The sequence below is a fragment of the Sinocyclocheilus grahami genome, unplaced genomic scaffold (genome assembly GCF_001515645.1).
Source record: "Sinocyclocheilus grahami isolate Dianchi unplaced genomic scaffold, SAMN03320097.WGS_v1.1 scaffold416.1, whole genome shotgun sequence".
In the NCBI taxonomy this organism is placed as follows: domain Eukaryota; kingdom Metazoa; phylum Chordata; class Actinopteri; order Cypriniformes; family Cyprinidae; genus Sinocyclocheilus; species Sinocyclocheilus grahami.
This window is the reverse complement of record NW_015505595.1, coordinates 785,132-799,117: the sequence shown is the minus strand read 5'-3', so window position 1 is coordinate 799,117 and position 13,986 is coordinate 785,132. Positions and strand designations below refer to the sequence as shown.

At 37.4% G+C, this 13,986-nt stretch overlaps 1 protein-coding gene across 1 annotated transcript in view; it reads left to right on the top strand.

Annotated features, from left to right (window-relative positions):
• Positions 1 to 12,708, top strand: part of LOC107551172 (ras-related C3 botulinum toxin substrate 2-like) — a 20,590-nt gene extending 7,882 nt beyond the window's left edge. The window contains exons 2-7 of the mRNA XM_016232697.1: positions 3,553 to 3,624; positions 3,718 to 3,835; positions 5,453 to 5,515; positions 10,470 to 10,629; positions 11,881 to 12,020; positions 12,302 to 12,708. Of these exons, the coding sequence (XP_016088183.1) occupies positions 3,553 to 3,624; positions 3,718 to 3,835; positions 5,453 to 5,515; positions 10,470 to 10,629; positions 11,881 to 12,011 (544 nt within the window). The 3' untranslated portion in view covers positions 12,012 to 12,020; positions 12,302 to 12,708. The remainder of the gene's footprint in view (positions 1 to 3,552; positions 3,625 to 3,717; positions 3,836 to 5,452; positions 5,516 to 10,469; positions 10,630 to 11,880; positions 12,021 to 12,301) is intronic.
• Positions 12,709 to 13,986: the final 1,278 nt, after the last annotated feature.

Here is a 13,986-nt window from a genome sequence, read left to right as displayed (position 1 = left end):
ATTTTCATTTGATTTAAAATAAATGTTTAATGCCTTCATTTGATTTTCAGAAAAATTAAAACAAGAAATTCTGGGGAAAAAAGAGAAAAAGTTTGTAGGGCCCTATTGTTCAAAATGTTGAAATTGAGACTTTGGGACTTATTTTTTCACTGAAATAAATGTTTTTGTAATTACACAGAGAGTAAAGTACCGAAAAAAGGTACCGTACCGGTTAAAATGTGAACGGTACCCAACCCTAGTTGCTCCCCAGTCTGCTGTCACAGCACTGCATGTGGCGTCACAATCACTGAATCTGAGTGTGACAGCAGTTTTTTTTTTTTTTTTTACTTCTAGTTAAATGAAAGGATTTCTGAGTATATGCCATTCTTTCTTTTTTTTCCCCTCCAGAGGGAAATTTTCTGTTGTTGGTAATACATTAAAACCCATAAAAGGGGATGCACAAAAGAAAAAAGGAACATATTTTTACACAATTACAGGAGTGAAATACATAAGTAAGGGGCCGTTTAAAAAATGAAATAGCCAAGCAGCAGAAATGAAGGCTACTAAAAGACAAAAATGGGTAAATTAAATACTTATCATTCTGATAACAGCTAATGCCACCATGTCTTCAGATTTCTGTTCTTTTCACAGCAATCGTGACTGTCGTCGCAGACGGCAGTTCCAGTTAAGACATATTTCACACTTATATCGCAGCTTTAGATATTTAACCAGTTATACCACACAGACACTGCAACAGGGGTGCACAACTCAGGGGGCATTTGCACGACACCATTTTCAACTAAAAACAGAAAACTTGTTATGCATTTTTTGTCTATTCATTTACATGACAATGAAATTTTGAGTGCCTAAAAATGAAAACTTTTGAAAACAGGTTTCAAAGCACAAGTTTTCAAAACGATACTGTTTATACCTGCATTAGTCTCGCGTAGCCAGATCTTCAGACTGACGGCTGAAGGTCTGGAATCCATGGCAGCTTTCATTGGCCAAGGCCCACCCATGAGGCCGTTTAACCGACATGTAAAACAACCAATCACAGTTCGTTTCATTCATCGTCACGTTTCGGGGCGTGGAAATGTCTCCACAAATAACAGACCGGTGTGTAAAACTCTCGGACGTATTTTAAAGATTCTATGCCACGAACTTAAAATTTTTCACATACTTTTGAGAATCCAGCATTTAGTTGATCATGATAAGCGCTAGTCTTCACAGTTGTAAACACGACGGCTTTCTTCTTTCGTGAGGGGGTTTGGCGTCACGGCATCTTTGTTTCCAGGCGGAACGTTAAAGAACGTGACATGCATGTCTCCCGGAAATCCTGTATAATTCAACCAATCCGATGACGACTTCGAAACTCCTGAAGTGTTTCCACTTTTGTGTGCCATATGCATCAGACGTTTAGCCAACGGTCTGTGGGTGTGACGTCTAAGGCTGAGACTATACCTGTGTAAACTATGAAAATGTGAATTTGTGAAAACTGACATCACCAACTACTGACCTGGCATGCATAATACAGCATTTTAAGTCTTTTTGCGGATCCATGTGAACTGAGAGTGTGTAGACAACATTGTCTTCTGTCTGCAAAAAAAAAACACAAAGAAAAATCTTTTGTGTTTTTAGTATGTTGTTGTCATGTAAACATACACCCAGTTCTTGGAGGGCCACAGCCCTGCAGAGTTTAGCTTCAACCCTAATTTACGAGTTCACCTGCCCATCCAGTCTTAATAGTTAATGATAAACGAACTTGGCTTGCCATCCTCGACAGAGAGGAAGAATAGCAGAAATAGAGGAGGAGATGGGGAGGTGGAGGGATGCTGGAAGAATAGTCACTAGAATGGTACAATGACTGTTACTTATATAGCCTCGTAATGCTGATTGACAGGACTGAATGATTAGGCTAATCCTGAACCTATGTTTGGAACTTCATTTAAACGAATCTGATCCAGCTGATGAAGTCCATCAGGTTTATTTGAAAACTACATGGTATGTGTGTTGGACCAGGGTTGATCTGCCTGGCTGTGGCCCTCTTGGAAGTGAATTTTGCACCCCTGCACTACACGATTTTTGCCCTGATTTTAATAGATATTGCGACAAAATATCAAAATCGGACTGACATCGGTTACCGTGCACATGAGATCGCTATGTTTGAATTATCAATGAGGCGATCCAATGCTTGCCCTGCCCTAGCCTTTTTCTGATTGGTCCAGTGTTTTGAAACTGACTGCCAGTTTTGGGCTAGTTACTCAAAAAATGTAATATATTACTCATTACTAGTTACTCCTTTCAAAAGTAGTATTATTACTTTACTTATTACCTTCTGGCAACCGTAATTAGTTACACTACTAGTTACATTACTTTTCTTTCACGCCCCACGTAAATTGCATATCTTCCCCATACAATTCTTCTAAAATGTAACATGATGTTTCTGCCTCATCATTTGACCACAATCCACATTGGATCGCAGTCAGAAGTTATTACAAACACTCAGTGGTGATTAATAGTAACATTTAAGTAAAAGTGTTGTACTGTATTAATCTCATTAATTGTCATGTGTAGCTTGAAGCTAATTGTAGCAATAATTTCTGTTTTTCCTATATACGATTATATTCCATGATGCATTTTATCAAAATAAATCATAAATTCATAAGAAAATGTTTCATTCTCTAAAAAGATTTGGGTGGGCAAGCCATGTAATGCCAGAGTAAAGTAATGCCACAACTTCACATGGCATGTTCAGATCATCTTTTCTTCTGACAAAATCAATGTAATGGCAATATTTCCATCTGCTGAATGTAAGCTTTTTCATATTCCATATGTCTGCTGCACCTGTGACTTCATGTGCCTGTGGAAGTTGTGAAAATTATGAAAATAAATCTAGGAATTATTGGATTGTTGTCTTTAAATCAGTAGGGGTTGAGGCATTGAAAGTAACTAAGTAACTAGCTGTTTTATGGATGGTAACTGTAATATTATTACTGAAATCTTATTAGTAATTAGGTACAATACTAGTTACTGCAAAAAGCAATATTATTTCTGTAACTAGTAATTAGTAAATACCCAACACTGCTGACAGCAGAGCCAGTGTCAAAAGTTGAAATTCTTCAACAACGCTGTGCTTATGAGTGAGACACTGAACAAGCGAATGCCGCGCATATGTAAAGAACACCCGTCTAGCATATGTTTATGTACAATTAAAAAGCCGCACAGTGGCATGCAAAAACTCGTTCTGTGTGAACCGGTCCTGAGGTAGTCTAGCTTTGAGCAATGAAAAGCAATAGTACAGACAAAGTGAATACAGAATCCCTCCTTTCATGTATGGTATTGCTGTATGCGGTTAGGATTTAAATGCTCTTGAAATATGACCACATACAATGTTCTTTGTGTTTGAGAACAAATGTGTGAATTCACTATGGAAGTAGCCTACACCTGTTCTTCTTATTGGAAGACAGTTACAGATACCTTACATTCTTTGAAGTAATTTTAGCAGCATGTGTTTTGCTGAAAGTACATTATGAAGTCTGATTTCCATCAATATATATGTATTTTATTTTTCAGAGCTGTGGGAAAGACCTGTCTTCTCATCAGCTACACTACCAATGCTTTCCCTGGGGAGTACATTCCCACAGTGTGAGTACCACAACCATTTAAAATGTTTATATTTTTACTTGACATTCATGCCGAAATGTTGAGAGATTGTGTGGGTTGGGTGTTTTCACTCAGGTTTGATAACTACTCAGCAAATGTTATGGTGGATAGCAAACCAGTCAACCTGGGCCTTTGGGATACAGCTGGACAGGAAGACTACGACAGACTGCGGCCACTGTCCTACCCTCAGACGGTACAATCCACCATAAACATTTAGTGGGACACGTCCCCTTAATGATTTAAAACGGTGATCAATAAAAAAAAAAATTTCCAGTGACAGATTTTAAACTTTGTGGTTGGTAAAATTTTTAAATATTTTTAAAAGAAGTCTCACTCTTACCCAGGCAGCATTTTTTCATCAAAAATAAATTAAAATAGTAATATTGTAAAATATTAATACAATTTAAAATAACTGTTTTCTCTTTTAATGTATTTTAAAATGTAATGTATTCCTGTGATGGCAAAGCTGAACTATCAGCACCAATTACTCCTGTCTTCAGTGTCACATGGTCCTTCTGAAATAATTTCAACATGCTGATTTGGTGTTCAAGAAACATTTCTGGTTGTGCATTTTAAAGTTTTGCTACTTAATATTTTTATGGAAACTATGATACATTTTTTCAGGATTCTTTAATGAATAGAAAATTCAAAAGAACATGCATTTATTATTGATTTTGTAGCATTATAAATGTCTTTACTGTCACTTAATCAATTGAATTGAATCCTTGCTGAAATTTTTTTTTTGACAAAAATCTTACTGACAAACTTTTAAACAGTAACATGTATTAAAGGGCTACTCCACCGCAAAATTAAAATTCTGTCATTAATTACTCACCCTCATATCGTTCCAAACCCGTAAGACCTCCGTTCATCTTCGGAACACAAATTAAGATATTTAAGATATTATAGACAGCAATGAAATTACCACCATCAACATCCAGAAACGTAGCAAGCAGATCGGTAAAATAATCCTTGTGACATCAAGGGTTCAACCGTAATTTTACGAAGCTACGAGAATACTTTTTGTACGCAAAGAAAACAAAAATAACGACTTTATTCAACAATTCGTCTCCTCCGCATTACCCTGTAGCACCATTTTGGAGAATATCTGCTGGACGTAAACAGCGTATGCTGTTCTGTGTCAGCTGCAGTGTTGGGCAAGTTACTCTGAAAATGTAATCAAATTACTGATTACTGATTACTCCTTTTAAAAGTAATCACTCCACAGTTGCGTGTTCTACATCCTATTTACAATCTCTAGATTATAAAACACTGCATTCTGTCAGCAATGTAATGCGGCAGTAACGTAGAGACCTCGTCTTGTAACTATACTCAAATTACTATTTTGACGCGTTTATATATAACGCGTTTGACGCGTTTTATATATATATATATATACTATGATAACGCGTTAAATTACTCTGTTACTAAAAAAGTGATCAAATTACAGTAACGCCTTACTAAGTAAAGCGTTACTGCCCAACACTGGTCAGCTGCGTCACACGGATACGCTGTTTTCGTTCAAATCAAAGCGTAAATAAACGTAGAAAACGTATCCGTGTGGTTCACAGCATACGCAGTTCAGTGGATTCTCTCCAAAATGGCGCTACGGTGACGCGGAGGAGACGAATTGTTGAATAAAGTCGTTATTTTTGTTTTCTTTGCGTACAAAAAGTATTCTCATTTGGAACAGGTTGTGTCGGGTTTGAAACGACATGAGGGTGAGTAATTAATGACAAAAAATTTTTGGGGTGAAGTAACCCTTTAAGTTCATCCGTCAAAATGAATGCCCTCTGATGGTATTTTGCAGGATGTGTTTCTCATCTGTTTCTCTCTGGTGAGCCCAGCATCATTTGAAAACGTCAGAGCCAAGGTGAGTCCTTATGGGTGGTTTAGTATTGGTCTTAATAGAATACAAGCACGGTCACACCAGCATCAGCCTACAGACAAAATCCAGTAGCAATCAACAACATTCACATGCACAATAACACGCTGACGTTTTATGCATGCTTACAACATTCCCACATGTACACATACCTTCATGCATGCCCTTAAACACTTGCTCTGCATTGGACTGGACACTAGATGCCACTGTGCATTAATCCATGATGCATTTGCTGACCTTGATTACAAACGTTCATATTCATATAGAGATAAAGTGGGCATGATGTCAACATCAGCCGCTATAAAAAAAAAAAAAGTTTCCGCTTTGTGAGAATTCAGACATTCACAAATGAAGGCTGAGTTCCATCAGTATAGCTGTTTTGAAAGGAAAGGGGTTTGTGCTCAGGAAGCATCATCTTTACCTGTATGTTTTCCAGCCAGCCAAAAGGTTCATTCAGTAGAGACTCTATTTAGTAAGTTATTTATCTACCTCACACTCACAAACCCCCCTAAGGGAGTATAATAATAGTGCTCGGCTGACCTTGACGTCTTCTCCGTTAATGCAACTGTAGGTGCCTGACCGATACACACCACTTTTGTCCTGTTACATTTAGCATGTTTAAACTGCCTCTATTTCACCCTGACAGAGAGCATTTTCAAGTGTGATCCCAAAAGGGAAAATGACGGTTCTCTGCTGAGACTGCAGTGAAAATAATCCAGTGTCCTAGGGGCAAAAAGAGTGCCGTACAGTCCTCAAGGGTTCAGGTGATGTAGATAGGTTCAGGAAGGCTGGTTAGTTTACCTTTGACTCTGGATTGATTGATTCTGGGATGATATCTTGTATTAATACGGTACTTACTCTTCGCTCCCTTAAGCCATCAGGATTCTAACAAAGGAATGTAGTGTATCCTGCTTAGACCAGCAGTCCTGGTTTAGCTAGTTAAGAAGCCTGGCATGCTATGGATAAGCATGTCTTTGTAAGAAGTTATAAAAAATATTTTTTTGAAGAGAAAATATCCCTGACATTAAAATTCAAATACTTTGTGAGGGACATGTTCTCTTTAGAAAGCTAAAAGTTTTTTTTTTTCTTCAGAAAATCCTGTTCTCTCTATTCAAATCAATAGAGTATTGTTGAGATAAACATAGACATCTCTCTGTCGCAAAAGATTATTGATTCCAGGATCTGTGTTTACATCAAAGTGCAGTTTGACTGGAGAAAATCAGCAATTATCTTAAACTTAAAGGCATAGTTGAAAAATCTGTCTTGATTTTCACACCAGCATGGCGTTCCAAACGCGTATGACTTTCTTCTGTGGAACATAAACGAATTTTTAGAAAAAAATTTCTCTTTATTTTTTCACTAAAATGAAAGTGTGGGGTCCTGTGTTGTTTTGGACCCCAACAGCCATCAAAATATATCATTTTGTGTTTGCAGGGAATTTTTTTTTAAAGATTTGCACACTTATTTAAATGCATACTTATTAAAAATATAAAACGTTACAATAAGATTCAATTTGTTAACATTAATTACTGCATTATCTAAACAATTTTGCTGCATTTTTAAATTTATAATAATGTTAATTTATAAATACGTTATTGTTCATTGTTAAATTATGTTTGTTTATAATACACAATAGATTAACTATTATTAATTTATACAACTTAAAAAAAATGATTAGTATATAGAAACTGACATGTAAGAGCGTTGTTTATTGTTATTTATTGCTTTTGCATTAACTAACTGGTCTTTACAACAGTTTTAAGAACCATTTTGCAAAGTGATACCTGTACAGAGTGATAGCAAAACATTGTATTGTGAATATAGGCTGAATTGAGCTTGGTAATATAAAGTTGCATTAGTCAGAGCACAAGAACATAACTGCAGCCGCGAACGTACAAAGACAATTGACAAAGAAGCAAAAAGAGATTCACGTTGATAAAAGGAATCATGATGATCCAACACAAACAGAAAGATAGCTTTGTAATACTGTACCGCCCTAGATTTCTTTTCAGTAATAAAGATAAAATGAATGCGCAAAGAGAACGAGAGATTCTTTTCTGCTGCGTTGTTGTTGTTGTTGTTATTATGCCAGACCTTATCAAGGCCTCCGCAGCATGTTTAAGGTGCCTGAGATGGAACGGAAAGCAAATTGTTTGTGATATCAATAATTCCAGAACCACTCGAGGCTTAATCCGGTCCAATTTACATTGCTTAAAACCAGAGCTTGCATAAACAAGTATGCAAACAGCCCTTTGAATTCTTATTAAGTTCAAACAATGGCAATCTCATCTCGCCGGTTCCTTAATGCTTTTTGCTTTCACTCCCAATCAAAGACCTTCAGAAGCTTCTTCCACTCTGCTTTTTCTACCCTCCCGGTCGTTCTCTTTATTATTTCTACAGTATATTCCTGAGAAGTAACCATGGTAACATTGGCCATATGCAAATTTAGTCTTGATAGATTGTGTGAGGTTGAGGAGACAAATTAAAATCTATTTAAAGTGGGGAGGAAAGCACATACATGCACTGGGGGTTGTAAGATGTCATATGGCCTGTGCTTACGCATCCATTCGGTAACAATCACCTGCCATGGAGATGTTAAGTGCGAAGATATCATTTCTCACTTTCTGGGCTGATAGTACCTGAAAATGGGGTGCTGCAATAATGCTTTGCTTTGACTAGATTAGAAAGCGAGGCTTAGGAAGCTGAGTAGCGACCCACCTGCCCGCCAATCAAAAATGCCACTGCAGATGTGCTGATTTCTAACAAAGGCCACCGTTTTGTGTTTCGAAACCCTTTTGAAGTCTCTCATTAATAAGCTTGAAGAGTAAAAAAACAAAGACACATTTAAGTTGCATGCAAAAGCCTTAATAGATGAGCCTCTGTTGATCAAATGCAGGACTGAAAGGGAACTGATGTAGGCTAGTGCCAGATTTAGACCCTGAGTCATAGAAGTATCAAGGATATGTTTGTTTACTGCTTTCTTTAAAGTGATATTTTATTGTGTGTAGTTTAGCTCACAGTGCAGTGTCTGTGTTTTGTTTGTCTCCATCTGTAAAGCTACAGTATAAGTGTAGTGCTAAATTGCTCTTCAGAGATCAAAACATCATTGACAGTATTAACTTATAAATGGATGTCTGCTTTGTTGTTTTAGAGAGTGTTTGCCGATATTTAAAACTTGTGCGTCTGTTGGGATGGCAAGGACACTGTAGGCTTACTATAGCAATGCTCTTTGTCCACCCAAGGTCTGCTCAACGTGACTGCATGGGTTGCTTTGTGCAAGAAAACAATGGTGTTTGTGATTGTCAGATTAAAGACAGCATTCAGAGGCCAGGCCTTGAGAAGTGCAGCAGTCCTTGTGCACCATAAGTTTTCATAAAGCTTTTTCATCTGCTCTGCAGTGACTAAGTTAGAAACTGTTTTTGCTGCATATTTCACATAGTCTGCACACTTTCTGAGATACCACTGACATTGTTTTTGTGCTGAGCTTTAACCAATGATTCAGTCAGTGCTTTTCTGAGGAAAAATCTTTTCAATAAAAAGGCCTTGGCACATTTAAAAATGACAAACTGAACATGTCCATTAGCGTGTATTGTAGTATTCATTTGAAATGAATGGCATGCTGCGTGTCAATGTGCCTACTTATATTACGCCCTTAAAGTATGTACTCTTTTGGTGAAGAAAAAGTACACACTTTTGAGTGTATAGTAGAAGAGTAGGCAAGCTTTTGGACATACTCGGTGCATTCCAAACGGGATATATCGCCCTCCGAAGGGCACTTCGGAGTGAAAACAATCAAGGCCGCCATATTGAAGAGTCGTTCCAAACCGAAGTGCTCGAAACTGGCCACTTCAATGGGCCCTTCGGAATGAAGGTTTTCGAAGGGTACAACTGATGGACACTTCGGGCTCCCATGATCCTTTGCGCAGATTCTTTGTATGATGACGGGGCCTCCGTGTTGGCATGGGATGATGGCGCAGAAGGGCACTTCAAGAAACAGTTGTTTGGTCGCCTACACCCTTCAAAGCTCTCACTCCGAAGGGTAAACCCTTTGAAGGGATTAGGGCATAGGGATGAGCCCTTCCGAAAGGAACGCAGGGACTATCACATCACACAATTGTGTCTTTAAAGGACCGCTCTGTCGCACCTGTTACACGCACCCTGTCACTGTAAACTGGCCTGTCAATCATCTTGTCACAGTTAACATCCTCCACATTTCATTTCATTTAACTTCCTACCCTACTGGAGAGAAAAGAAGTAGCTCGTTGATCTGTCAGTCGCGGGTTTTTCATGCGTCTAACTCTGCTCATATTTTCTGCATAATGATGCATTTAAAAGTTAACGACCAAATGGATGTTTATAAAAGTTCACATTACTGTTGCAGATGAAATATAACACGGATAACAATAAATAAATATTTTTTTACCAGGTGAAATGTTGATTATTAGTAACTCAAACTCTTTTTTGTAAACCTCTCTACCGAACCGCTGATTGTGTGAAAAAGTTTTTTTTTTACGCGTTTTATTCGTGTTTGTAGTTCTGGACCGAATCCTTCGCCAAAGCGCAATGGATTGTGGGCAATTTTAGCCATTAGAGTGTGCACGGATTCACACTTCAAAAATCGACCTGAAATAGTAGGCCATCTGGGGACTTTTGGCATACTCTTTTCAACATACTATGGTTTGGGACACACTTATTCTAATATTGCATACTATTTAGGATGGATAGTATGAACATTGAGACGCAGGGACAGACTTGCATAGAGATTGGTTGTGGAAAGGAGCAAGCAGTAACAGCTCAACTGCATGAAGAGATCAGCTTTGAACAGCTTTGTAGGCTGTGTATTTGACAACAGACAGGCAAAGAAAAATACCACTGAGTCTAAAGATGTACTTATAAACAGATGTGAATTAGCTGTTTTGATCTGCTCCTCTGCTCCCTCTAGTGGTACCCAGAGGTGAGGCACCACTGCCCTTCCACTCCAATTATTCTGGTCGGCACCAAGCTCGATTTGAGAGATGAGAAGGAGACCATCGAGAAGCTGAAGGAGAAAAAACTGGCTCCAATCACTTACCCACAGGGTCTTGCATTGGCCAAAGAAGTTGGTAAGGCAGCAGCAGTGCAGCTTTTTACATCACTGGTTTGCCGTCAAGATTTTTTTTTGTCAGAAATTATTACTTTCATTCAGCAAGGATGCATTAAATGGATCAAAAGTGACAGTAAACCCATTTGTACTGTTATAAAATATTTCTATTTCAAATCAATGCTGTCCTTTTGAACATTCTATTTATCATTTGCAGTAAGAAATATTTCTTCAGCAGCAAATCAGCATATTAAAATTATTTGCTGAAGGATGATGAAACACTGAAGACTGGAGTAATGGCTGCTGAAAATTTTTTTTGTTACATTTTAAAATATAAAATACTACACTTTAGTAGAGGGACCAGTTCTCACTATTAACTAGTTGTTTATTATTATGCATATCACTAGCATATTGGCTGTTTATTAGTACTTAAAAAGCACATTCAGTATTCTGTATGACCATATTCTACATCCCTAATCCTACACAATACATAAAATTAACAACTACCTTACTAAATATTAATCAGCAATAATTAGGAGTTTACTGAGGCAAAAGTCATGGTTAATGGTTTGTTAGTAGTGAGAATTGGACCTTAAAATAAAGTGTGACCAAATATATTAAAACAGATAACTGCAATTATATTTAACAGTATTGCTATTTTTACTTTTTTTTACTGTTTTTTGATCATATAAATACAGCCTTGGTGAGCATAAGAGACTTTGAAAAACATTCAACAATTCTTACTAACCTTTAACATTTGAACAGTTCTCTATTTGAGTTATATATTTATATATAAGGCATCAAAAAATAAAAAAGATTTGTTTTCCACTTTTTGAACTCCCAACTGCAAAAGTTCTATTGGAAATCTGTTCAAAGAAAAAAAAAAGAGATAAAAATAAGGCTTACGATACAAGACAAATGCAATCACTGTTTATTGTCTGTTTCTTTGTAACATATAATTACCACATAGTCTTTAAATACACAAAATTACAAAGCACTACATATCAGGCTACAGATTTAGATGCTAAATGCAATTTGTTCTCAGTGTGATTTGATCTAACATTTGGGAGAACACATGGGCTAGTCCTCCTACACGCTCAGACATGACAGATTTGTGCACACCTAATGCACCCAGACATCTGGTGCTAAATATCCCACTCATAGTGGATCAGAGATGCTTCAGTATGCATACAAACTATGCTTATAATATATAGAGAGAAAGGAGGTGTTGTTAACAAACCTGATCTGTGTGCGTGTGTTTGTGTGCAAACAGATGCAGTAAAATACCTGGAGTGCTCTGCTCTCACTCAGAGAGGTCTGAAGACAGTGTTTGATGAGGCCATTCGTGCTGTGCTCTGCCCACAGCCCACCAAGGTCAAGAAGAAGGGCTGTGTGCTGCTCTAAGGATTCACGGTACATTTTATGTGTGTGTGTGTGTGTGTGTGTGTGTTTCTGTTGAGATGCAAGTCAGAGAGGGAGAAGTGCATGCATAAAATTTCAGATGCCACCTCAATTATAGCAAACCGCTTTTGTTCTATTGCTGCTTTGCAGTAGTCGCGACTTACAAACACGCTTCCAGGTGGAAGTTAAAGACAGTAATTCTGATTCATGTCAAAGGCTATTTTTTAAAAAGAGGATGTGAGGAAATGCAAAAAGTAGAACATCCACTGACCTTTTGTTCTTTCTGTCTCCAGATTCATCACTGTAAAACAGGTACCAGAGAAATCCACTGGTTTTCTCCCAGAAACCAACAAGGGACGCATTTACATTATGAAAGCCTTTCTTCTCTTTTTAGCAGAATATAACTCTTGAATATGTCACATGATGACAATGAAATAATATTGTTGTTTAGAATATATTTAATCATATTTTAACTGATGTTTTGTGTTATATTGTGACTGGTTGTGTTGGAGTGTTTCTGTTGGGTACGCAGTCGTTCTCAAGACAGAATAGTAGAGATGATCTTCATCTCATGTACAAGTACTTGTTACATAGAGTTGAACTCGGAGGATTTTTTTGACCTATGAATCACATCCACATAATACTTATGTAGTTATTTTAGGCAACAATGGCAAAAATAAACTCTACAACTCTGCTTCCAGACAGTTGTGTTTTTTTTCTCCATCCACCTGATGTATTTTTTGCCACACACTTAGAAATTGCTAGTAAATCTCACTGTTAAGAAAAATAACACATGGAATTAAATGGAACACTTTAAAGTAGAAAGACTGACAGTATGTTTTTGTAAAACATACTCCAGTAATCTTTTTTTTTTTAAAGTTTCATTTATGGGCTTTTTGTGCCTTTTAATTTGAGAGTACAGTGGAGAGATGACAGGAAAGTATTGGGTGGAGCGGAATCAGCAAAAGACCAAGAGGCAGGATTTGAACTCTGATCACTGTGAGCACAGTTACGTGACTTGTCAACGCACTAACCACAAGGCTATCGTCGAATTATAACACTCAACACGTACATCGCTTCCAGTGAATGTATTTTAGAACACTTTGACAAAGCCCTTTGATTCAAGTCCTCTAAGGTGCCAATTATAGTTCCTGATGTGATACAGATCAGTGTGTTTCCCCCATTGAGAGCAGAACTACGACTTAGCTTCTCATTGGTTCCTGAATTGCTGAAATTGTAACAGCAGAAATGTGAGCTGTTATTATGATGGCACTCTCTCATCTTACCTGCCCCTCCTCTACTATTAGCTGGACTTTGTGAGGAAACAACACGCCAAACATTGACTTCAATGGGACTGTCGTGAGCTCACATCAAAGTGTTGCCATTTATGGCAAGTCTTGAGGTGGCAAACTCTTCATCTCGTAGGTTTAGCAGTAAAACGGTGTCAGGCCTGTTTCACACCGCAGAGTTTAGGTGCTGAGCCTATTTTTGCCATGTGTGGCATGCTAAATTCGGCACAAAATAGGCGGAGTATGCACAATAAAAATATTTAACAACATGGTATTTTGCATTAGACTTTTATGAAGCAACATAAAATAATGAAGTGAACGGTAAACCTATTGTTTGAAAAAAGGAACAACTTTCAAGCTTGATACAAGTTCTTTTGGAAGCCTGTTTCTGCTTCAACATAAAAAGCAGATGCATGCCACTTTATATCTCAAATTGTGACTATTCACCATATTTCAATGCAGAAGTAAGCTACTTCCAAGACTTCTGGTTCATTAGTCACTAAAGGTAAATAAATAGAACAATAACAAAGTGCAGTAAATGGCAAACTATTCACACTATACCAGTGTCTTTATGATTACAAAAAAATAAAATAATATGGCAACAATTACTAGTTTGCAACTTCAAGCAAACAAGAATAACAGAATCTTTGTACAGATTAAACATGTCCATGCCTCCTCTTACATAAAAA